Source organism: Erinaceus europaeus, chromosome 14 (genome assembly GCF_950295315.1).
Source record: "Erinaceus europaeus chromosome 14, mEriEur2.1, whole genome shotgun sequence".
Lineage (NCBI taxonomy): Eukaryota > Metazoa > Chordata > Mammalia > Eulipotyphla > Erinaceidae > Erinaceus > Erinaceus europaeus.
In genome coordinates, this window is record NC_080175.1 from 21272360 (window position 1) to 21299363 (window position 27004).

Genomic DNA, 27004 nt, shown 5'->3' on the forward strand with positions numbered 1-27004 from the left:
TTTGTGGTGGGAGCCTGACTACCAGACCTGGAGCTGTCACTGACCTGCTTTGAAACCAGGGCTGCTTTATCAGTTTCTTGTTTCCCCTATTATGATGGTGTGGTTATTTGGTATATATATTAAAAAGATAAGGATTTTAGATTGACAGCAGTATTTTCTCAAACTTGTTACCCAGAATCAAATGTCCTTAGAGATCCATTCATATGAAAATGTGGTTCAGTGATCAACTTAACTTTAAAAAGTAAATAAAACTCATTCTTGATGTTGATGCCTGCACACAACTCCATCATTCCTATCATTCCTAAAGGCTGTTTTCTCTCTCTTTTTCTCTTTTTTGTCTTAGAAGGGAGAGAGAGAGAGAGAGGAGGAGGAGGAGGGAAAGAAGAAGTGCTCCACCACTCTTGAAGTTCATACTCTGCAGAGGGAGACAGGAGCATGAACATGGGTAACCATGCTTGGTAGCATATGTTCTCCCAAACATGCCACCCCTGCCCACAATAAAACTGATTATTTTATCTTGCCTAGAGAACAATATTTATAAGATGATAAGTCAAGGACTCTTAAGATTTCGAGTGAGCAAGAAAATATATTTTTATTAAAGATTTTTTATTTATGCATGAGAAATGATAGGAGAGAAAAAGAGCCAGACATCACTCTGGTACATATGCTGCCAGGGATTGAACTCAGGACCTCATGCTTGACAGTCCAATGCCTTATCCACTGTGCCACCTCCCAGACCACAGCAAGAAAATATTTATCAAAATGTTTTTCAAAACATCTACCTTGTGAGTTTGCTTTCTCTTTATCATTTGTGAAACATGTGCTCTAACCACTGGGACATATCTACAACCTAAGGACCGAATATATAGTTCAAGATATTATATTAAAGTTCAATAATGCTGATGTTCTATGAAACAGATTTTGTATAACACTCAAGTAGAAGATCTCAAAGATTATCTCTTCTTCTGAAGTGGTGTGTCCTATTAAAAACATTCAACATGAAGTCCCACTTTGGGAGAAAGGACCTATTTTCCCAATAGAGAAAGGAGGTGTGGCAAGAAGAAACAAAGAAAAGAAAGCTTACATTTAAGTGTGTCAGCTCTTTCAATGAAAGTAGTTAAGACCAATGTGATATTTGAAGGTCTGATGGGGTTAAATTATATGGAGAGAAGATCTCCTCCTTAGCCTTATGAAAAACGATCATCCCAGTGCAGTAGCGCAGCAGGTTAAGTGCACGTGGCAAAAGGTGCAAGGACCGGTGTAAGAGCCCCTGGCTTCCCACCTGCAGGGGAGTCATATCACAAGCAGTGAAGCAGTTCTGCATGTGTCTATCTTTCTCTCCCCCTCTGTCTTCCCCTCCTCTCTCCATGTCTCTCTGTCCTATCCAACAATGACAACAATAAAACAACAAGGGCAACAAAAGGTAATAAATAAATTAGTATTAAAAAAAAAAAGAAACTTAGTTAAGAAGTTAGGTAAGCTCTTATAGCACTGGAATGATTGCAGGGAAGATTGTCAGATCTTCTAAAGCTCTTCAAACATAGAGGTTGGCCCATCTGGGAAAATTTGAGTGCTAAGTTATAAAAAGTCCAAGAATCTCTCTGTATTTTTTTTGACTTTTTAAATTATTTTTATTTATCTTTATTTATTGCACAGAGACAGTCAGAAACAGAGAGAGAAAGGGGTGATAGAGAAGGAGGGAGACATAGAGACACCTGCAACAATGCTTCACCACTTGCAAAACTTTCCCCTCTGCAGGTGGAGACTGGGGACTCAAACCCTGGTCCTTGCTTACTGTAACATGTGTGCTCAACCAGATTTGTGACCATCTGGCCCCTATTTAAAAAAAAAATAAATGTGTATTAATTTATACTTCTTTGTGAAAGGTATGGAAAACTTCTAGGTGGCATTTTTTTATTTATATAATTTTTACTTAGAAAATAGAAATATTGACAAGGCCATAGGATAAAAGGGGTACAACTCCACGCAGTTCCCACCATCAGAACTCCTTGCCCCACCCCCTCCCCTGATAGCTTCCCTATTCTTTATCCCTCTGGGAGTATGGACCCAGGATCACTATGGGATGCAGAAGGTGGAAGGTCTGGCTTCTGTAATTGCTTCCCCACTGAACATGGTGTTGACAGGTCGACTCCTTTCAGAGTATGTGCTACCCTCACTCCTCTAAGGCTCCCTCATCTGGTCAGCTGTGACATTAGACATTCCATACTCCCAGCCTGTCTCTTTTCTAGGGGCATTTTAACAGGCACCCCCTAAAGGAGATAGCAAGTTGTGGGTTGTGTCAGCCTCTGAATATCTATTTCTCTGGATTTCTAGTAGTGCAAAGAATTTGGAATTTTCTCTCTTTAAGGACATCCATTCCCTGCCTTCACATTACCTTTGTTTCTATCTTCTTGAACTGACAGGGTCTGAAAGCATCATCAATTATGCAGGCTATTTTCTCCTTTTTTATTTAAGGCTCCCTGCTGAACTTCTCAGAGTGCAGGCTTAAGTAAGCAATTAAATCTTCACAAGCATGAAGATTAATGCTTTGAGGTTCTCTGGTGAGCATTTTCCTCAAGGAATTCTGGAGTTTTCTGAGATTCAGGGCAGAAGTTCTCAAACTTTGGTTTGCATTGTGCATGTTAATTACCAAAAAATCTTAATAAATTGTAGGTTTGGGGGCTGAGGGTGGCACACCTGACTAAGTGCACATATTACAGTGCTCAAGCGCCCAGGTTTAAGCCCCAGGTCCCAGGTTCAGTGTGAAAGCTTCTCCAGTGGTGAAATGGTACTGCAGGTGCCCCTCTCTTCCTCTCTAAATCTCACCTCCTCTTTTGATTTCTATCTATCCCTATCCAATAAATGAATAGATATTTTAAATTAAAATAAAATAAAATGCAGGTTTTTACTGGACAGGTTAGGCCTGTGGTTCTGTGAACCTAACAATCATAACAGCGGATTCCCATATTTTGTTGGTTCATGAGATGCAGGACTTGACTTTTTTCCTCCCTTTCCCTCCATTTTCCCTCTTATTTGTCCCATAGAAGCCTTCTGAGCAGGTACCACATTTGTTGTTGGCAAATATATCAAAATGACTGATTCTCCAAAGTCAAACATATCTAAGAAATTATTTTTTTAATTATCAAATAAAGCAATTGAAACAGCTACCATCTCCTACTGTCTCATAACCTTACTATCTAATCCCAAAGCGACAATGAAAATAAATGATCATCACTTAACTGATTAAATATTGGTCTTACTAAAATGGACAAGAAAAAATGTCTCTATATTCTGTACCAGTGCCAAATGCCTAGTCTGGTATTCACTTCAGCCTCTTTGTACACAAGCCAGTGTAACACATACAAGTTTTCTCCTTCATCTTTCTCTAGGACATGCACGTCATCAGCACAGATGAAAATCAAGTGTTTGCAGCAGTTCAAGAATGGAATCAAAATGACACTTACAACCTATATATCTCAGACACCCGAGGCGTCTACTTCACCCTGGCCTTGGAGAATGTCCAGAGCAGTCGAGGCCCTGAGGGCAATGTCATGATCGACCTCTATGAGGTATGTCACAAGGTCTATATAGTCCAGAGTCACAACAGTGCCTGGACCAATCAACAAATACCCAGTGTTGACAGTTTCATGTTTTTATGCTATAAAAGTAATCACTTGGCGCCACAGGTGGTGGTACACCTGGGTTGATCGCACATGTTACAGTGCTCAAGAACCCAGGTTTGAGCCCCTGGTCTCCACCTGCAGGGGGAAAGCTTTGTGAGTGGTGAAGCAGTGCTGCAGATGTCTCTGTCTCTCTCTCCCTCTCTATCACCTCCTTCCCTCTTGTTTTCTGGCTGTCTCTATCCAGTAAATAAATAAAGATAATAAAAACAGTTTTTTAAAAAGTAATCACTTAAACTATCATTTAATTTCTTACAGGACCTAATTACACATACAATAAGGAGAAATGTACAGACTATTTCGGTAGTTGTGGAAAGATTACTTTTGGACCAAGTTATAAGTGATAGACTTCTGAGAGATTGGAGTGTCTAAGGAAGAATTCAAAATATTTAAATGAGTGATACAGGTTTTTTGCATAGAAAAATATGTCATGACTTTTCTGACAATCCAATAGATGTGAACGTTGAAAATAGTCATGAAATGCCAACAAAGCAAAGAGGTGGTAAGAATACCCTTTATCACTCTTAAAGAATGAATGAAAAGGACATCTTTGCATCACATTGGGATACACTCAAGTTGAACCCACGATCATCTTTTTAACTATTAATAGATAAGACTCCCTTCAATAATTACCATCTTCTCAGTGGGTCAATGAGTAAGTAATAGTAGTAGGTCTTTCTTTCCTATATTGCAAAAACAGGAAGTAAAAACAAAGTTGAAGGGCCAGGGATATAGCTCAGTACTAGACTACGTGTTTAGCATGTTTAAGGCACTGTATTTAGTCTTATGCACCCCAAAACTCCCCTCTCTCAAAAAATAAAATATGAAACAGCCTTCTCTAAAGAAACATGGCCCTTTGTTCCTCAAAATGACCAAGGTTAAAAAGAAAATTTCAGGGAGTTGGGTGGTGGCACAGCGGGTTAGGTGCACGTAGCGTGAAGCACAAGGACTGGCACAAGCAGTGAAGTAGGTCTGCAGGTGTCTGTCTTTCTCTCCCCCTCTCTGTCTTCCCCTCCTCTCTCCATTTCTCTCTGTCCTATTCAACAACAACAACATCAGTAACCACAACAATGTTAAATAACAAGGGCAACAAAAGGGAAATAAATAAGTAAATATAAGAAAATTGCATATATCAGTTCAGTAAGCTTTATAAAAATATTGTCATTTAAATAACAATTAGGTAATAAGAAAGGTGAATTTTGGACATTTTTCCATCTTTTAATCTAAAAGATATATAATATGTTATAATGAACCATTATTAAACATTCAGAAATCGGGAAGTGCAATTATAAAACTATACATAGTCTATCTGGAGAAAAAAATAAAGCTGATTCAAATATGTAATGTCATAAAGAGGCTATCATTTAGTTGAATAGAAGTTCAGAGTCAAGAGGTTGTTTGTATAATTACTAACAAGCAAATCATACCCAGTGTGTCAAATAATGAAACCAGTTTCACTTAAGAAATTTAAAACGAGGGAGTCGGGCTGTAGCGCAGCGGGTTAAGCGCAGGTGGCGCAAAGCACAAGGACCGGCATAAGGATCCCGGTTCGAACCCCGGCTCCCCACCTGCAGGGGAGTCGCTTCACAGGCGGTGAAGCAGGTCTGCAGGTGTCTGTCTTTCTCTCCCCCTCTCTGTCTTCCTCTCTCCTCTCTCCATTTCTCTCTGTCCTATCCAACAACAACAATAATAACTGCAACAATAAAACAACAAGGGCAACAAAAGGGAATAAATAAATAAAATAAATATTTAAAAAAATAATAATTTAAAAAAAGAAAAAAAAGAAATTTAAAACTAGGGCCAGACAGTGGTGCACCAGTTTAAACACACACATTGCTTTGTGCACAAACACAAGGACCTGGTTCAGACCTCTGGTCTCCACCTGCAGACGGTAAGCTTTAGGAGTACAGAATCAGTTGTGCTGCACGTGTCTCTCTGTCTCTTCCTTTCCTCTCAATTTCTCTCTCTCTGTCTAATAAATAAATAAATAAAATCTTTTTAGAAAGAAATATACAACTATCATTGTAGTTCCTTTTAGTACTGTCTGTATTCTTTCGCTATCAGGGGTTCTTAGAGATTTTCTTTTCTCCAGACTTGGGCATAGTATCACACTGCATGCCCAATTCATAGCTGAGGTATTTACAATGGAAATTATGATAGACTAGCAAAGGACATAGTTTTGAGTATATATTTATAAAATGCACTGCAATATTTTTTTAACACATTCACAAGTTTCTTTGACTTCCTCTTCTGCCTATGAGGTTATATATATATATAAAATGAGTTACTGACATGTATTCTGGAAAGTATTTATATTTTCTGGTGATCTTGCTTAAAATTCATGTTGGATAAAATTGAGGTTTGAAATATATTGTGAAGTCAGCTATTTGGGTCTAAATCCTATACCTCATGGATGTATTCTTGAGATAAATCCAGTCATTTCTAAGCCTCGATTTCCTTGTTTAAGATATAAAGTATAGAGATGGGGGTCTTTAGTTGGCTTACTGGGTAGAGTGTGCATGTTAGCATGCTGGGACCCAAATTTGAGCCCCTGAATTTCCACTTGGAAATGACTAAATTAAGAAATACTTCATGAGTGGTGAAACAGTGCTGCTGTATCTCTCCTCTCTCTCTCTCTCTCTCTCTCTCTCTCTATATATATATATATATATATATATATATATGTATATATATATAATTTTATGTCCAAAAGAAAATGAAAGAACAAAGGAATGGATAAGGGGAAGGGAAAAGGGAAGGGAGAGGAAGAGGGAAGGAAGAGAGGAGAGGAGAGAGATAGGAGATGAGAGGGGAGGGGAGCAAAAGAGAGGGGAGGGGAGAGAAGGAAAAAACTATAACCTTGGTGATTAAAGAAGAAAAAATTAAAAAGTAGGGATAAATGTGGTGCCTACTTGATAAGATTTATCTGAGAATCAGTGGAGTTATTCTTCATGAACTAAATAAATTAAAAATGCAGAGAGCAGTGCCTGAAACACAGCAATACTTACCAAATTATAACTAGGTAATTAATACTATGATCCAAAGAGTTTAGATGCCAATACAATGTTCTATTTGTGTCTTAAAATCTACCCACATTGTTTGAAGTCCAACACATTGACACTGTTTCCAATCTGTGCTCCTTCCCATATTGCAATTAGCATGGCCATATGACTTTCTTTAACACCAAGTAGTTGTCTTTCTATAAACAAGTGTAAATTGTCATATCTCTTTCCTCATTTGTAAATGCCTTATAAACATTTAAACTTCCAGTGTGTTCTGTGTTCTGTTGAAATGCCATGCATTTCCTTGTCGTGATAGAGCACTTAGAATGGAAGCTTATTTCACTGAGTGTCTGGCTGGTATGAAATGAAAGCAGCTGCTCTAATTAACTAGCCAGTTTGCTTCTCTGATTTCTACTATGTTCTACCCCCACCCCCACCCCCAGTTTTTCTTTACTTGTAAGGAATGAGAAGAGGAAACAGGTGACCTCCAGACTGGGAAACCATTACTAGTTGATCCTTTTGCTTGCCCTTTGTGTCTCTTCTGCAGCAGACTGTAGAGAAACTGCTGGTTCTCATTATCATCACTTTGAGCAGTGGTGTGACTACATTATGTAAAGGTGTTCTGCATCCTGGGGCTGGGGCCACTATTCTTTTTTTTATTAGCCTGACAGCTCATACCAACTTGAGTTGAAATTGATGTGATCAGAGCAGCAATGCCGTATCTGCTGATTACCTAGATAGAAAGAATATTGGCTGACACTGAATCTGGCACAAGTGTTCCTTAAATCTGATTGTTCTGGTTTGCAGGAAGCTGAAAGCCATCCAGCATGAATTTCCCAGTAGAACTGAGATAAGTGATGAGTACTTAGAGATAAAATCAAAAAGTAAGAAAATCCATAAATGAATTAATAAGGAGCACAGATGAGCAACACAGAAAGTGGGTGTGATGGAGGAATACAAGGAGTCTCTGTTGGCTCACCTTTGGGGATGACTGAAAGGATGGTGTGTTTTTCTTTTGCTTACATAATCCTGTAAGCTAATTTCCTGCTGTTCCTGCATTTGTTTACGCCATAATATCTGCTAACAGAAGCAAGCTATGCAATATATTGGTATATGTTGAATGTGTACAGCAAGATTATATATTGTTGAGCCTTTGTTTTTTTAATTTTTTGTTTTTTTTAATTATCTTTATTTATTGAATAGAGACAGCCAGAAATTGAGAGGGAAAGAGGAGATAGAGAGGGAGAAAGAGACAGAGACATCTGCAGCACTGCTTCACCACTCAAAAAGCTTTCCCCCTGCAGGTGGGGACGAGGGCTTAAACCCAGGTCCTTGTGCACTGTAATGTGTGTGCTCAACCAGGTACACCACCACCCAGCCCCTATTGTTGATCCTCTGTGGGGAAAGTAGAAGAAATTGTATGGTGCTCATTAAAATGAGTCATTTTGTTCTCACATATACTGACACCTTATAGAAATTGCAGTCCTTTCTACATACAACTTTTATATCTGTATGTCATGAGATAGAGAATTGTTGGGGACAGAATATTGGGGGCCACCATACATGATTTCATTATTTACTTACCAGCATAGTGTGAACTGAACTTGGACCACGACCACATTCAAGAGTAATAAGAAATGTGAGTAAGAAAAGTTGACAGTAAAGCAAAAATGTTATAAAGTATGTTTTTTTTTTGTTATTGATGATAGAATAACAGTAGCTGATAATTTGGGGCCATATGTGCCAAGCACTGTGTGAAGAATTCTTCACATATTTCTCATTTATCCATCTATTAACTTTTTTACATAGGTACTACAATCATTCTCATTTCAAACATAAGTAAATGGAGTGTATTGGAGGAAGATAGGCCAGCACTTGTTTTAAATGTTTCCCAACATTTAAAAGGTCCATCATGCATTATCTCAACCAAGAATTGAGGAGAGAGCATGATATGCAGGAATTTTAAACTTTATTCAGGAAAATTGAGAACAGTCATATATTAGGGTGGGGGAAAGAGAAGAGAGTAAGACAGAGAGGGAGAAAACTTAAAAGCAGCTTACTCACATGGTGATCTAAGGAGAGAGAGAGAGAGAGAGAGAGGAGAGGAGAGGAGAGGAGAGGAGAGAAAGAAGCCCCTACTCACATCTTGATGGGAGGCGCACATAGGTAGAGAGAAAGACAGAAAGAACGAGAAGAGAGAGAAGCCCCTTAAAGCTACTACTCACATGTTGACCTGGGCAGACAGAGAGAGAGACCATGCCCATAGGTCTAGGCTTTAATGCTCAAGCCCTGCCTTCACCTTTCCAAGTCACACCTGTCACCACTCCCATTTCCTGGTACCCTCCAAGTACCTCCTGCCCCTCAAACAGGGGCATAGAGGAGAGAACCGTCACTTTTGCAAGACTGCAAACAATCAGCGGCATCATAGGATCCACATTCTAGTATATACAAACTTTTAAGTACAAACTACCTGTCTGGAAACATTACTTGGGTTTGTATTTGATTATGACCAAGTAACTTCCCTGAGGTATAATAACATTAAAGAACATGAAAAATAGTAGTACACTTTATGTACCAGTAAGAAGAAAAAAAAATGTGAAGAAAATGGTTTGGGGGAGAGTCAATGGAAGCAGTTGTTCACAACTGCACACAACCTATTCTCTTCTTTTACAGCCAAATTCCAAGCCTACAGTTTTAGCTGAATCCAGGCAGTATTACCATGCAACTCTTAGTTTTGTCTGGTGGAGGTGCAGAAGCCTGGGGGGGGGGGGAATGTCCTAAAACTGTCATTTTAGAGTATCACAAGTGCCTCAGTGGCATTGGCTAACAGGAGACAGTGTAGTGTGCCTGAGAGTGACCTGAGTAAAAGCAGTATGATAAGTGTATCTGAGACATGCAAGTCCTCATACATTCTTGTGTGGATGATGAGAGGGGGCCTGACAGCTTTGGACAACATTCTCCCTCCTCTGGGAAGAAAATATTAATTAATGATGATGAAGAGCACTTTGGTTTAATGGATGGTGACAGCTCATTCCAGTTGAGTGGAAACGGGTTATATTGGAAATGAAGCCACCTGGCTGATATACTCAGTATGCATAAAATGTGCAACTTAACATGTGTGAGGGATAGTGGGTATCAGGAAAGGAAATATTATTACACCTACACCTGAGGAAGATGGGTTGATATTGGGGCAGCATGGAATGTTCCTACTCATGACCACAGAATGTGAGCTCAGATCTACAGGGATGCAGAGGTCACACAGACTTCTAAGCTAATTATGGGCCCCAGATCACATCAAATCAATGGGGTTTACAGTCAACAATATTTATATCCCTTTCCCATATTAGGGAACTACTCTCTTCCCTGATCCAGCTTTCTGGTCCTTTTCCCAGCCAAGACATCATCTCCCCAGACAACTTGGATCCACTGGCATATCAGATTTCAAGCTCAGGGGCAAAAAGAAAAAGGAAAAAAAAAAAAAGTACTATAGCCACTCACCCTTTGGAATTTAACTAAAATACGCCTACTAGCTATCTACAAAATGGAGGACCCCCCAACTCTTCATCTGCACTGCTCCAACCCTTAGGTCCATGATTGGCCAACAATTTGTTTGGCTTTGTATGTTAACTCTCTTGTCAGCCACCAGGTTCCAGATGCTAGCATGATGCTGACCAGACTTCCCTGGACAGACAACCCCACCAATGTGTCCTGGTGCTCCACTTCCCCAGAGCCCTTCTCCATTAGGGAAAGAGAGAGACAGGCTGGGAGTATGGCTCAACCTGTCAATGCCCATGTTCAGGGTGAAGCAATTACAGAAGCCAAATCTTCAACCTTCTACATCCCACAATGACCTTGGGTCCATACTCCCAGAAGGTTAAAGAATGGGAAAGCTATCAGAGGAAGGGATGGGATACAGAAGTCACCTCCCAATCAGCATTAGAGATATAAATAAGCAAAAACTCCTGAGCCAGTGTCCTCCCAACACATGAGAAAACACATGAGAAATAAGGCTGCAGAGAATGCTGTAAGATGTAGCTATTTGCAAACAAGGAGATTTATGGGATCTTCCTTTAAATAACCAAAGAAATCTGAATTCCCAGTATATAGAGTATCCCTACTCTCAAAAAAAAAACTGTATTATGCATATGTTTTTGTGTAGCCATTCTAAATCTGTTGGACTATTGAATAAATGCACTAAAAATGAATAAACAGAAGCTTCACAAGTAGTGGAGCACTGCTGCCAGTGACTCCCTTTTTCCCTGCCTAACCCCTACCATCTACCACCCCCCCACACACACACTTCTTTTTCACTAATACTCTCTATCAAATCATAAGAAAAGAATGAGAGCGAAGGATTTTTTTTGTGTGTGTGCAAGTACTGAGTCCCTGCAATACCTTTGGTGGCAATAAATAAATAACTAATAAAATAACCCTAAAACTTATTTTAGGTAAAGAGAGAGATAGAGGCAGAGAGGGTAAAAGAGGTCACAACACTAAGGCTTCATTCAGTGCAGTGGGGATTGGGCTGGAACCTGGGTCACACACCCAGTAAAGGAGTGCACTGTCCAAGCAAGAAGTCCACAAATTATTGAGTAGAAAGATGTAGGTACCAGCACTCTAAGAGACATAAGCAGAGCAAAAAAGATCTGTAGATGGGGAGTGATTTATACTATCATTTCTAGACTAGGGCTATTCCGACTAGACCTTAAGAGACACTGAGACATACAGAAAGATGAATTTCTAGAACATAGTAAAGAAGGAACAGTTGAACTAATGGCATACACACTGAGGGCAACCATTTTTGTAGGTCAGGCCAAAGGGGAGAGAGAGAGAGAGAGGGGGGGGGGGGGAAGAGAGAAAAAGGAAGGAAGGAAGGAAGGAAGGAAGGAAGGAAGGAAGGAAGGAAGGAAGGAAGGAAGGAAGGAAGGCACTCCAAATGGAATTTTCACACATTAAGTATCTTGACTGTAAGAAGAAAATAAACAGACCCTCTCCAGTTTTATTCCCTCTTCTCACACATTCCCTCTGGGTTTTTTTTGCCAAGTTTTTATACCACAAGATAAACCTGAAGGCCAAACTGCCAGAAATGAATTAGAAAGTGCAGTTCTCTGCGCAAGTGGCATTTGATATTGCCAAGCAGTCGGGGCCAATAAAATCACTGCGTCTGCAGATCAAATAAGCCAGCTCCTAAACATGCATAACCCTACTTTGACACCTTTGCCAACTGAGGGAAAGACAGAAAGAAAATGGGTAGCAGAACTACTATAAGAAGTCATCTTTTTATTCTTCCTGTATTTGTCATAAGCTCCTAGTGTTGAGCAGTGCCATTCCTCGTGCATGAGTATGCTGTGGAAGGAAGACAAGTATGACTTTGTAGAAATTCTGATTGATGAAAGTTAATTTTTAATGAACTGGCAGTTCAGTCATAGTTAAATATGTAACAGCCTCTTGAACATATGCAAAACCAATATGTGGTTTCCTGGTGAGATATCCAAAGAAGCTGGTATAGAGAATAACTGCTCATTATTTGTAATTAACACACTGTTGTTGGGAGGCAGAGTGCTCCTGCAGTTTTGCATCTTCCACTTTTGTTGAGGATCAACAATGTGTGAGAAACTGTTCTGGCTGCTGTTGATTGCCCAAAATGAGGCTTGTTTTCCTAAGTAGTTCAAAGTATTCCTCCCAGCAACTCGTTGATACCATTGATTTGCTTAACAAACTTGCAGTTCCCAAAGAGAACAAAGTTGGCTCAACTCTAAATTATCCCAGATGCCAAATCAGCAGGTACAAACTAATGAGGTTTGACTGTGTCAAGAGCAAAGGCACATCCTGCATATCCTATTGTTAGAAACTCAACCTATTTGAATTGACAAATTCAGAATTGCATTTGTTGAAAGAGCTTTGCATGTTAGGCAGATGTGAGTGGGAACCCTAACTCTACTATCTTAAGCAATTAAATTCGGATGCATACTTAAGCTTCTTTCTCAGTAGAATTGGAGTAGTAATCATTTGGTACATTTATAAGCAACATTGGGAGTTTTATCCATAAAGTACCAGCCATATATTGCTTGATACATGGCAAGGACTGAAAGGTGACAACTCTTTGCTCTTTGGTATATATATATATATATATATATATATATATATATATATATATATATATATAATTTTGAGTTAAGTTAAATGGTTTCAAATATGCTTGCTGACCTATTCACTCATACCCTGTATATAATCAGAAACACATCTAACCTAAGTTTTCATTTTCTCATTTTCAAAATGACTCGCTCTGTCACTTATTGTAAACATTAAGTGAAATAGATATGTATAATGTATATGTATATGTACATATGTATATGTATATACACATGTATATATACATACATGTATATATGTATATGTATATATGTGTATATGTATATGTACATACGTATATGTATAATGTAATGTATTCAAAATATCTCAGTCCCTTCACTTGTTGCCTTCCAGTTTCCTTAGCTGTCATCATTTCAAGCAGAATAAAATATGTATGTATGTATTTAATAAACTCTAAAGCACAGGAAACGTATAGTACACAATTATTGATTTGCTATCACATTACTTTGACAAGTTAGTAATCTTTGTCTCTTTCCTAGTACACAGAAGAGAAGGAGTAACTTTCTATCAGAGTCAAGTAATGATTGAGGAAGAAACAACAGGATTATTGAAATGAAGCAGGGGTTATTTGACAAAGGAAATCACTGCTTCTTTGTATTTCATCATTCTCTTTGGTTCAATGTGTTTTGGTGGCTTACTAGAGCAATCTTTGCATATATATATATATATATATAGTAATTGATCATAAAATAGATGTATATATATGTACATCTATTTTATGATCAGAGTTACTTTTTTATTGAATAATGTAGATCGTTATTAAGTTTATAGTCTTTGAAACCATAGAGTTCTAGGTTAAACCCCACTGATATCAGCCATGTACTGTCTGTATGACCTTAGATAGTATGGCTTAGGGCATTCTGCCTTACCTCGAATAACCTCCATTTCTTCATCTGAGAAGTAGAATATTGAGAGGATTTTTATAAGTATTTAATTAGACAAAATAATTGTATGTCTCACAAAACAAAATTAGTCTCTATTTTTTTTTAAATATAGTTTACCAAGTAACAGAGCTGAGGGTACCAGTTTATCACTTGTAAGTCAATACTAGCCTACTTTAGGTAAAAAAAAGAAACCTCTGTCAAATTTGTATTATAATCCCCATATCCTTGAGGGCAACAATGTATTACTCTATCTCCTCCAACTTAGAGAGTCATTATAAATAAATATCATCCCCTTTCCTTTTATCCTCACCTTCTCTTTCCTTGAAGATAAGTGATCACAGCTGAGTTTGACTGCCTGCAGGTTTTTATGCTTTTTAAGTAAACAAATAGATCTCTTATCAAAATGATGTATTTTTCAGCCATGTCAATTTTTCCCAGGTAGCAGGGATAAAGGGAATGTTCTTAGCTAACAAGAAGATTGACAACCAGGTGAAGACTTTCATCACATATAACAAAGGCAGAGACTGGCGTTTGCTGCAGGCACCAGACGCGGATCTAAGGGGTGACCCTGTACACTGTTTGCTGGTGAGTCTTCTTTTAGGAGCAGAATGCCCCATTCGGTGGAAGGCTGGGAATGGATGTGAAGCAAGCTGATAAAGATGTTCCAAGGGATTCTTGTTCAACTGATGAACAAAAAGGGACAAGGAATGGTGTGATGGCAGAGTGTATAGAAAAGAGTCACTATGCTGCCTTTTGTGATAGACCCAAAAGATAAGAGAATATGACTAAGTTTCCTGCTCAGTTTTAAGGAAGTTAGTTGTGACCCAAGTTCTTTTGAGGACTTCAAACTAATTTTAAGGGGCAACATGTTATTTTTTTTATCTATGGTGGTGTTATGCACCCTTACACTTCCAGGGACAACCTCTTGCACATCTAGTGACACATACATCCATCCAGCCATAGAATTGATGAATTGAATGCAGAATTTTATTGCTCTATCTTCTAGTGGATATACAGATCTTATTTTCACAGAACTGTATACCTCAAAATGTATAAGGACCACTGATGCAAACTCTTTTCAGTACTCTACTATACAATGATATTATCATGTGTGTTTCATCCTTTAAAACAGGATTTGACAAGTAGTTGTTAATACAGCAAATGTAGCCCAACCTTGTTTTTCTAAAAATGTTTTCTTGGAACACAAGCATACTTACTGAATATTCACTGTGGCTAATTTTTCCTCTGCCATTGCAGTCATTATAGGAACTGAATGGTATTCAAAGTTTGAAATATTTATTATCTGATCCTTTTAATACAAAGCTTAATGACTCCTACTTTGATATTTGGCTTTCTTTCACTTTTCTAACATTTGTGCAGTAAGTTGATCAAGATGGGGATATTTTTATATTTGATTACCTAATGTCATTCAAAATGGGTATCAAGGACAAGTCTTGCCTTTAACGAATATGCAGCATATTTGGGAGAAACTATATAAATAAATGAAAGATTATATGGTCTCATCTCACCCCTTATTTGTTCTGGAAACTGCCCTGGGCCTGGTACATGAAAACATAATGAATGCAAAATAAAGGCATATGTAGTTTAATTGCAAAATAAGTTATATTTAAATGCTGATCTCTATAAAGCTGTTTAGGAATCTCTGGAGTTTAAAATCATAGAAGGAAATGACCAGTATGACATCTTCTAGTGTGGTGCTCTGAGTTTTAGTAAAAGGATTGTGTGTGTGTGTGTGTGTGTGTGTGTGTGTGTGTGTGAGTTCATTTTTTGTACAGCTCTGCTTTCATGCCATCCACACTCAGCTCTCTTCCTTCTTACTCATGGAGTCTGAGCATTTACTTTGGAGGTTCACTCTGACAGCTGTAGATTGAGTTGTCCTCCTTCTTGTGAAGATGCCAGAAGTCATCCCTTGACCTTATTAGTTGCAGAGGATATCACACTTGTCACTTTGCATCAGAACAGTAGTCTGAAATACAGCTTCTCACTCAGCTTTTATCCTTATTAATGGTAACTTGTAGTGGTTGAAGATGGGGGAGTAGTTATGATAGTAAGTGCACAAAGTCATTGACAAGAGGAAGTAACTAGTTAATTTATTGAATACCTGTTCTATGCAATGCATAACTTAACAGTGTTTTTTAGGGAAGAGTTATTTCTCTGATATCTCTTCTCATAAATAATAAAAACTAGTAAAAACCTTTTTATTAAAAAAAAAAAACAAGAATTACCTCCCTAGTTTAACTAATCTAGGATGGAACATCATAATATTTAGCCAAAGATACTTGGGATCTGCGAGTTATTTAAATCTCCACCCCACCACATACTTAACACATACTTTGGGTGTTAAGTGCTTACTAGAATTTGCCATATAATCTTTTAAAAAATGAATAAAAAGAAAGGAAGAAAGAAGGGAAGGGAAGGGAAGGGAAGGGAAGGGAAGGAAGGAAAGGAAAGGAAAGGAAAGGAAAGGAAAGGAAAGGAAAGGAAAGGAAAGGAAAGGAAAGGAAAGGAAAGGAAAGGGGAAAGAAGAGAAAGAAAAAGTCCCCTGGACAATCTGGCACAACAAATGAACCATTTGAAAAACTTTTTATACAAAACACTCAAGAAGGTGTTTCCTGGAGGCCTGGGCAGTGGTGCACCCAGTTAAGCACATATAAGGATATACTCAAGGACCTGGGTTTGAAACCCCACTGCTCACCTGTACCTATCTGCTTCACGAGCAGTGAAGCAGGTGTGTAAGTGTCTATCCTTCTCTCTTCTTCTTTTGTGGTGCCATCACCGAGCCACAGCAACCGGAAGGGGGTAAAGTGTTTCCTGTACTGCCCCAACACAGTGTTAGAAAATGTTATTGCTTAAACTCTAGTATATAAATTCATTGTAAACTTTTTTCATCTTCACTAAACCATCCAAATTCCAGCCATCTTGACCCTAGGAAATCTCTAATAGTCATTCTTTTACTGTGGATTAGATTTATTTTCTCTAAAATTTTATATAATAGTTTGGACTTTTTAAGTCAGATAGCATAACTCCTTTACTTAAATGTTTTGGATCTCAAATTCTAATAGAAGAAAATTGGAATACTTCATCCCTACCTGCAATGCCCCATGTGCTCTGGCCCCTGCCTACTGCTCCTGATAGTTCTCCAGTTCCTTCTCCTTCCTTTCTAACATGTAGTAATGACAGGAGAGGAGAGCATACCCCTTTGCATAGCTTAAACTCAAAGTACTCTTAAGCCCTTCATATTCGGCATTATTTCTTTTAGTAGTTCCTTATTCTTAGCTGACTTTCCTTAGCACTTAGATCTCTCTTCTTGCTACCTAATCCTAGAGAGCATTCTGGAGCATTCTTTCTAGTTGCACTTTTCTCAACTGTCTTTTATCCATCTTATTCTCACTGTCTGAAATCAATACATGTATCAGTAGACTTTCATGTTCATCCTCCTTTGTTAAAATGTGTGTTTATGAACAAAGGGGCTCTGTGCTATGGATCACTCCAGGTAATTAGCTGCAAGAAACATGCCTGGCACCTGGTTCAGCTCAAGGACTGTTATTAGTGTTTGCAGATTTGTTTAGAAATGATGTCCTATCAAAAAGTATTGTTTGAGTTCCATGTTTGGACTTTACTTACTCTTCATCATGATTTCTGCCTTCTGAAATTCAAGAAGTCATGTTGACCCCAAGTTAACAAAATTGGCGGGCTCATTGAGATTGAGAAAAGATGACTTAATGGGATATAGATGAACGAGTGAATGAATGATACCCAAGAGTCTTTGGTCTTCCTCCCTCATTAACCCAGTTGTCCAATGCACTTTCAATTTGAGCTTTAGGAAATGGAGAGCAAGGTGAGAAAGGAAAAATGACAAAAGAAATAGGAAAGAGAGAGCAAAAGCACTTTACAAAAACTGCCAAAGGGACAAAATAAGAAAGAAAGTCTTTGAGTTACAGTAGACTTGTACTGTTAAAAATCTTCTTTGGATTTAGGAGCTGGTGGCAGAGAGGAGATTAAAAGTGATTTTTAGATTGTGAGTACTTGGAAAGTGACAGTGTCACCGAAAGCACAGGCTAGTGATTAGAAAAGAGATTTTCCAGCAGGGCTGTTACAAATGTGGAACAAGTTCAGAATTACAGCCTCAAATGGAATGTTCCTGGTAAAATGTATTCTATAGAAATAAGACATCCAGGGTAATTTGGGGCTGTATTTTTAGGACTTTTAGACTGATTGCCTGGAGAGCTCAGCTGGGATTTCTTTCCTCTGAATGCTGCATTGTACAATTAGATTGGGTATTACAGGTCATGGTCCACCTGCCTCCAAAGCCTTACATTTGAGCTCCCAAGAGGTAAGATGTGAGCTGAGCCTGTGACAAATCCTGGGACCCCTGGGAAAGTATAGTGTTTCATGAAAAGAAGCAGTGACTTTTTATGGATCCCAGTGGAAGTTTTTACTGGAGTTAAGTAGTCAGCTACCCCCAGGAGATTTTTGACTCTGCTTTCCACCTTCTTTGCATTGATTGTGATGCTACATGTTTGCTGGATTAGAGCAGGGTTGAATATACCATACTCAGCCATATTGGTCAAAAGACCTCTCTCTTCTTTGTCACTGTCTCCACTATAGATGGAATATTTTTCCTAGTATCCATTGGGAGCCAGAAGCAAGGTGTGTGTGTGTTGGAGGGTGGCTTTGGGGATGACTGTTTAGAAATTTATTTACTGCATTACTGTTTTTGAAAGTGCTCATTTGCCTTTTCAGTACAATTCTCAGACTAGAAATCCTAGGCATAAAAGCACAATGAAAATAAATGAAATGTAGAGGCTACCAATAGGTTGAGGTAGAGAAAAGTAGAATGTGAAGTTGATTGACTCTAGCAGTTTTTAAGTTGACTTGTTACCTGATGGAGGGATTTCTTCTGTCACCCAGTATACTTCATTTGCCATCCATAGTGGTTAGGAATACAGTAGCTATTTAATTAATTAAACTGAATAAACAGTTATTAACTCTTTGGAATGGCCAAAGACTTTGTTGATAAAAATAAGAAAATAGTGGGGCCAGGTGATGGCACCTCTAGTTAAGTGCTCACAGTACAGTGCCCAAGGACCTGGGTTAAAGCCTCTGGTCCCCTCCTGCAGGAAGAAACCTTCAAGATGAAGTAGAGCTGCAGGTCTTTCTCTGTCTCCCCCACCCCTCTCAATTTCTCTCTGTCTCTATCAAATAAAAAATAAGTAAATAAATAAAAAATTAAAAAGAAGAAACTAGTTTAAAAAAGACAAAAGAACAATAATTATTTTTCATGCTACAGTTTGTAAACTCTCTAAGATTGAATACAAGTCTCTTTGTGAACTTTTTCTGGAAAAAATATTCATTTTATTTGCATGATTCTCAAATCTATTTCTGATCCTGAAAGAACTGACAACTACAGATCTAATTATTTCTGAAAATGACCAGTAGATACTTTTCCATGTTTGGTGACTACTTATAAGTAAGGACACAAGACTCTGCTTTCAGATATGTGTGTTGGTCTCTCCAGTCCCTGTCAGTCAGCTGTTCAGTTGAGTGTCTGTGGACAGACTTGTGTTTTCTTAAAGTGGAAAAGAAAGCAAAATAGGAAAGTATCTTTGGGGTAGCTTGTGCTTTGACACTCGAGATAACTCTAGAAAGGTAATCTGACAGTGTTTGTATTTGAGAAAAGAAAAAAGTAAACTAGCAGAGAGAGGGAGACAGGGTGCCCCCTGCCTGGGTGAAATATACATAATAATTAGAAAGCCTTATTTGCGCCCTGCAGGAATTCATAATGCCTATATAACCATTAAAATAAAAGACTCTAAATTTTTGATGACTGAATTCTAATCTCTAACTAAAACTGTTCAGGTAGAAAATTTTAACTTAAGAAAATAATAATGCATTGTTTCTCTCTGAGCATTGTTATAAACCATATATTTTCCTTGAAACGTTGGAAGAAAAAAAAGTCACAGAACATTCTCCTTGTACCAGCTGGGGGCAATCTAGTACTACAAATATGAGTGGAGAAATAAGTGCACCAAAAAGATCATTTCTAATGTTGCTGCTAGTGCATGAACTGGTATCTTTTCTTCTCAAATTAATTTATCTCAGGCTTCTGAAAACCATAGCAACAGAGCAGTGCAGTGATGCCTGATTGAAAATGCCCTCTTCATGTGTAAAAAAGTAGCACTGATTCTCTGTTGGTGAGAAAGCAAACTGGTGTAGCCCCTGTGAAAATAATACGGAGAGTCCTTAAACAAATAAAAATGAAATACCTTATGATCCAGCAATACCACTTGTAGGCATATATCCAAAGGACATGGAAGCACACATTTGAAAGCACAGATGCTACCACTATGATCCTAACTTTACTAGTTACAGTCGCCAAAGTGTTTAAACAACCTAAATACCCAAGGTTAGATGTCTGGAAATTATGGGACATATGTTCAGTGGAATACACCTCTGCAGTAAAAATTTTTTTAAAAAGTGATGTGATTGTATCATTTGGGTTCCAAGTGGATGAAACTAGCAGTGATTATGCTGCATGAAGTAAGCAAAGGGACACAGGACAACTACCAGATAGTTTCACTTTTATGTGGAATGTAGATGCTAAAGCAAATGAATTTGGGAAAGAAAAAAAAAAAAGTTTACCAAACTGTCTCTTGGACTCTAAGAACAATAGTTGTTATCACAGTGGGAGGGCATGACTTTGGTAGAAGGGTGCAGTAAGTTATAGACACCATGAATGGGTGTGAAATTATGTCCCTGAAATCTTACAATTTTGTAAAGCACCATCAAATCACTCATTAAAAAAAAAAAGTTCTCTTTCCTTTCTTAAGGCAAGTGCTCCATGTCAAATAATTTTTGAGTCAAGTGGAAGTACAAGCAAGTGTCTGATTTAAGACCATAAACCAGGTACTTGCTTTCTTTGTCTAAAATGTTCTGTCTGCTATTTCATGGTACAAAAAATCCTTTTTTGAAGTCATGCCTTTACGTCTAATCTCCAAGGAGTGATATATATATATATATATATATATATATATATATATATTGCTATGGAGATGGTTAGATTATTCTATGTGGTTTATAAGTAAAACCATACACTTCTTTATTGTTTTGAGTATAATAAATCACTGTCTTTTATGTCCCAATATAAAAGCACTGCTTGATATTTCAAGCATGTATCTATAGTCCTTTTTAGATTCTACACAAGATTTCATAGAAAAGGCAAACCAATACTTAATGATTTCTCTTGTAGTATGTCTCTTTTAGAGAGATAAAATTGGGTCTGGGGTGAATAGCATAATGGCTATGCAAAGAGACTCTGATGCCTGAGGCTCCTAAGTCCCAGGTTCAGTTCCCCTCCCCACCATAAGCCAGAGCTGAGCAGTGTTCTGGTAAAGAGAGAGAGAGAGAGAGAGAGGATGAGAATTAATTGTACATGCCTCAAAATAGTTGTGTATATCAATATGAGCTTGTGTATAACAGAATGGGAGATCATCCTGGTAGACTCCCAGTTGCCAAGAAAATTCTAGTTGGGGGGGGAGACTTTTTAAACAATTATGCAAATAGACCGCCGGATTTACATGTTTGAAGCTCCAAAATCAATCCCAGGCACCACATATGCTGAAACATAGCCATGCTCTAATCTCTCATGGAATAAATAATCTTTTATTTTTTGTTTTTATTTTTAATGTTTGATACAGGAAGACTTATGGAAAAGCTTGATCAAGAAGTATTTTCCATTGGAAAAATAAGTGGTGTGGCTGAGAAACAGCATAGTGATTATGCAAAAGACTTTCATGTCTGAGGCTCCCATGACCCAAATTCAATCCCCACTGCCACCATAAAAGTCAGAGCTGAACAGTGCTCTGGTCTCTCTGTGTGTATCTTTTTCACCGTGTCTCTCTCTCTGTATATCTCTCCATCTCCCTCCTCCTTCTCTCATTAAAATAAATAAAATAAAATAAGAAACAGAAGTGGTGACATCTGCCTTGAGTTTGATACATCTGCCTTGTCCTATCTTATTAGCATCTTTATGCTATATAACACTGACCTCAGCAACACATGTCAATACCCACTTGAGATTTCCTAGATAAAAGAAAGCTAACTATGTAGGTCAAATTGTATGTTCTTTCCATTTTTTTTTTAATCAGACTGCCTCTCAGCTCTGATTTATAGTAGTGGCAGAGACTGAACCTGGGACCTCAGAGCCAAAGGTATGGAAGTATGCTGGGTAACTGCTATGGCTACCTTCCTGACTCATGACTGTTCATTCCTATTGAAGTTGCCCTTATTACTTTCAAAGAATATTGTAAACTAAAAACTCTCTTTTAGAAAGCTTGATCTGAAATTTATTTAAAACAAGATGTTTTACTTCTATTATTTTTGAGTTATGTTCTCTGTATTGACAGTAAAGACAAAAACTCTATTGTGATGCCTTGTTTTGATTTCACCAGTGCCATAGCTGTTTTTATTCCTGAATTTCATTTTTAGTTTGTCATTTACTCTATACCATATAAATTTAATCAGTATGTCGCTGTAGCTCTCTGAATATCTGGTAGCTGCGACTTACAGAGTAGAATAAATGTAATAACAGAGATACATTGGTGATTCCAAAAACTCAAGTTGATAAGATTAGAAAATAATCATCCTGAGAGATGAAAAAAAAATATGGGTTCAAACACAAACCTGTAGCTTTTGACAACTCAGTATAAGAATGAAATTCACATAAGATTTATTATCCAGTTTTTGAAAACTTGATACCTTAATCAGAAAATTTGATCAAGATTTTCATGCAAGGATAAACAAGTCCCTTAAATGTTCAATTAAGTTGTTATTACTACAGCATTTAGTATACAAGTATAACTTTTATATTGAATCATATAGAGTCTGCTAACATCCTGATTGAGACACTATGTCTGTTATCTGCTGGGTATTATGACAGTATCACAAGATCAGTTTCCTGTATAGAAACAAGACCAGAGACTTAAAAAGAGAGTGACTAAGAAATACTAGCTTGGGTCAATGAAATAGCTGGTCTGGATGGTGCACTGCTTTACCATGAGCACTACCCGGTTTAAACCCAGTCCCCACCTCTTGAAGGAAACTTTAGTGCCATGATCTCTTTCACTCTCTGTCCTTTGACTTCTCTGTATGTTAAAAGGTGGGGGGGGGGGAGCGGCAGGTAGCGCATAGGGGTAAGTGCACATGGTGAGAAGCACAAGGATCTGCATAAGGATCCCAGTTGGATCCCCTAGCTTCCCACCTGCAGGGAGGTTGCTTCACAAGTGGTGAAGCAGGTCTGCAGATGTCTTTCGTTCCCCCTCTATCTTCTCCTCCTCTCTCAATTTCTCTCTGCCCTAACCAATAACAACAATAATAGCAACAGCAACAAAGGCAACAAAATAGGAAAATGGCCTCCAGGAGCAGTGGATTCACAGTGCAGGAAAAAGAAAGAAAGAAAGAAAGAAAGAAAGAAAGAAAGAAAGAAAGAAAGAAAGAAAGAAAGAAATGCCCCGACCAGCAGGGCGGTGAACAGGGGCTAAGAACCCAATGAAACCTGAAATGATAGGGACAAGAGACGCGAAGAACGAGAGCAAGTCAAGTTTCTGATCAAGCTCTAAATTTTATTGAGAATACAGGCATTATAAGGCTTTGGGGAAGGAGAGGGAATGCTGGAGGAGGGGAAGGGGGAGCAAACTTCAAAGAGGAATGTTCCTTGCAACAAATGGCAGGAACCAAACTGTGTGTTGACTCACTTGATTACTGATAAATGGTTTACCTAAGGGGAAATGGCCTGCCCAGGGGGGAATTAACATTTGTCTTGAGGGGTTCCGTTGTCTCAAAGCTTATCATCTATAAAGCAGAGAAATGGCTCCTGGCATATCCTCCCTTTGTTATAATTTTAAAATTGAGGCAGGCAATGTGGGTGAGGAGCAGAGACCCTGACAGCAGGTTTGGTGGGCTTAACCAGAGGAGGGAAGTATTGACCTGAATCCTCCCACGGGGTGGGTGCAAAACCAACCTTCCCGCATCTTATAAGGCTCTTGGTGTCTTTTTGGGGAGGGGAGGCAGAGCCACAGTTTCTAGGGAAACAATTTTTGTTGCTGACACCAACCTCCATGCAAATCAGGTTTGCTTCACGGGGGACTCAGAGGCGGACAGTAGGGTCCTCCCCCTGCAGTGCTTTGCCTTACACCCCTTACTGGTGTCCTTGCCCTGCCAAGGTTGGATGTCTCCATGCATAATTCTGAGTTTTATGCCATCCGAAAAGGGGGTCTGTCATCCTCAGGTTCAGCCAGGCCTCTGTCAGCCAAATCAAGTCTGTGATAATGTATTTGCAAAGGTTTTAATGCCAAGGAGTCAATCTGCTGTTTTATAAAATCAGTAATCTTATTAAAAATAAAGGGTCCTTAAGGTAATCATTAACAAAAGACTAATAAGGGTCTCATAAGGGGCTCTGTAGTGACTCAAGACTATTTGTGGTGGAGTCTATAACCTGTTGTAATTTGTCAGAAAATTCATGGGAGGAATATATAGAGTGTCCTAGCATGTCACCAGCAAGTCTAAGGGAAGCAGTCAGTGGATGTGATGTCCAGGGGAAGAAACACAGCACGTCTGGTCTGGTCAGCGCCAACTGATGAAATTTTCTTCTTCTTGTCAGCTGTGGAACAAGCAAAACTAGGAGGCAAGGACCAGGTAGAGAAGAATTAACATGAAAATATAGGATGGTGTTTACCAAAACACAGAGGAGGTGCATACACATTAGAAGTCAAGGTGAGGTTCCTTGAACATTGAGGAATATTTTGAGAAAAGTGAGCAGTCAATAAGCATGCAAAGATGAAGTCAGCAGTGGTAGGTCAGCAGAAAGAGAAGACTTGGATAAGCTGGTGAGGTTAGCTGGAGTATATACTGCCATGGCGTCCTTTGTGGTAAGGACTTGCCAACAGGGACTCTGTGGATTTTGCAAGAGCAATGTCATCCACCATAATAAAAGGAAAACAAACATGGACATCCAGTGTTGAAAAAAGAGAAAAAGGAAATATGTCTCTGTGACTGGAAAAGTGGGTGGCTTTGTCAATGAGATATAATAAATGGACAATTCAAATTTTTGTAAATATTAAAAAGATTTAGTATGTTACTTCATTGACACTTTAGCCAACTGAATACTGGAGGGTGCATTACCCTTCTTTTTTTTTATTATTAATTAAGCTTAAGGGTTTTAGTTTTTCTTGTTTGAGCTGTAGCCCACATAAATTTAGAAAAAATATCAACTGAGAGAAAAAGTTTTTTTTTTTTTTTTGTTTACTAAACATGGGCAGGTGAATTACATCAATCTGTCAGAGAGCATTGGCTTTCATCAATGGAGATGAATCTTAAAAGTCTGAATAGCAAGATCTTAATTAAATAATGCAGGAGCCAGTAAAGTGCTCTCACTATGGCAGGTCAAGTGTTAAAATTTTAAGAGGCTTGTTAAAAAAATGAGAAAAATTTTAGGATATGAGTGACTTTAGGAGTCATCACACACCCATACATAAAAAATTAAAAATGTTTAGTTTTAAATCTTACCATATGAGCAGTCAGTTCTTTATGTGGAGATGTACCTAAAATTATTTACTTAGGGAGAGAACTTGTACCAAGTTAATTGATGATCTAATGGTTAGAATTGACTTGTTTTTTTTATATGATTTTAGAAGGCTCTTTATTAGAATAAACCAATATGTTATAGAAAGTCAATACCTAATGTGTTGACATGATAAAATATTTACCATTTTTTAGCATTATTTTAAACTGATTAGACAGTTTAAGTACACTATTATACCTTTAGTTTACTAAGATCTTTACTCATCACAAGGCTATCATGAGTAAGCATAGATATAAAACTCTTAATAGATTTTGTTCCTTAGAACTCTAATATGGCAACTTAAAAGGCTAAAATAAAACCTCATAGTTTAAATATTCAAAATATTAATTTTGTTAAATCAGGATTTGCCAAAACAAATCTTTTATCAGACCAAAAACACAATGTATTACCTTAATTTATCAAGAATAAACCTCTGGCAGTGTCTTAAAACAAACCAGATAATTTTTAAAAGCAGAAAGATATAAAGAGGAAAACCAGCTCAAGAGCCTCTGGCATGTAAATAATTAACATAACTATTGTGTTATCTTTTACTAACCCAAGCCAGTTTTGCCTGTTTAGTTGAGAAAGTATTTTAAAAGCTTTTTTTTTTTTTTTGAAATCACTTAAACAATTTTAAGTAAAATGTTAAACTTTGTTTGTTAGGATCTTTGTTTATCACAAAGCTATCACACCCTTAGGGCAGCTATGAACAAGGGTGGGTACACAACTTAATTGATCTTTCACTTTGATTTAGATAGGTAACTTAAAAAGCTAAGATAAACCTTATAGCTGAAATGTTAAAATAAATTTTTACTGTTAACATTTCTTTTAGATGACCATTTTACACTAAATAATTTTGTTGAATCACATCTGTTGGATAATTTTTTTTTTTTTATCAGGCCAGGAATAGCACGTTTAACCCTTTTTTTTCCTGGCAAGGCCACTGCTCTACACTGACTGGGTTATTAGAAAGTCAGTTCAAGCATGGAATTAAATTAACAAACAGTGGCAGTTGGTATTGAGGTGCTGGTAATATCTACAATTTTCACAAGAGTGAGAGAGACTACAGAGGCATTTTACCATGCATAGATATCTCAGAAAATCTTTTTAACTAATGAATTGATGCTGATATTAGCTATCAGAAGGACGAAACTGTCCTATATTTTACTCTGGTAAAGGTGTGCCAACTCTATGAGTCGGGATCTTTAAAACCACATTTAGCTTAACTAAATCTTATTTAAAACTTAAAACAAACTTTAGTTACTTAGGGGTTAACACACATTAATGAAAACAAGGTTAGCACAGACTTAAAACATACATTCTTGGTGAAAGGAAAATTTTCCCTTTGAAAAACCGCTTTTGGTTTTTGTATTCCTAACTCACAGACTCGCTACCCCCCCCCCCCAAGGAGGGGCCTTTGTGGCTTAGGGGAATGATTGACTGACTGAATTTGCCAATCTGTGGAGCAGGGGCTCTGTGCCGTGATTGGCTGCGAGGGCGGAACAGGCGGGCTTAGTTTACAGCCGCCGCGCAGAGAAAAATTTTTGAAATTTTTTTTCTGGACTAAGGTACATTTTACAGTTTTAAAGAAAGTGGTCTAATCAGTATTATTGGCCAAGTCAAGGACCGGAGCACAAAACGGAGGGG

The 27004-nt window shown here is 38.0% G+C and overlaps 1 protein-coding gene across 3 annotated transcripts in view; it reads left to right on the forward strand.

The window, feature by feature from the left end:
- Positions 1 to 27004, forward strand: part of SORCS1 (sortilin related VPS10 domain containing receptor 1) — a 633466-nt gene that overhangs the window by 501573 nt on the left and 104889 nt on the right. For all 3 annotated transcript variants that reach the window (XM_060171368.1, XM_060171370.1, XM_060171369.1), the window contains exons 9-10: positions 3390 to 3569; positions 14158 to 14304. In XM_060171368.1, the coding sequence (XP_060027351.1) occupies positions 3390 to 3569; positions 14158 to 14304 (327 nt within the window). The remainder of the gene's footprint in view (positions 1 to 3389; positions 3570 to 14157; positions 14305 to 27004) is intronic.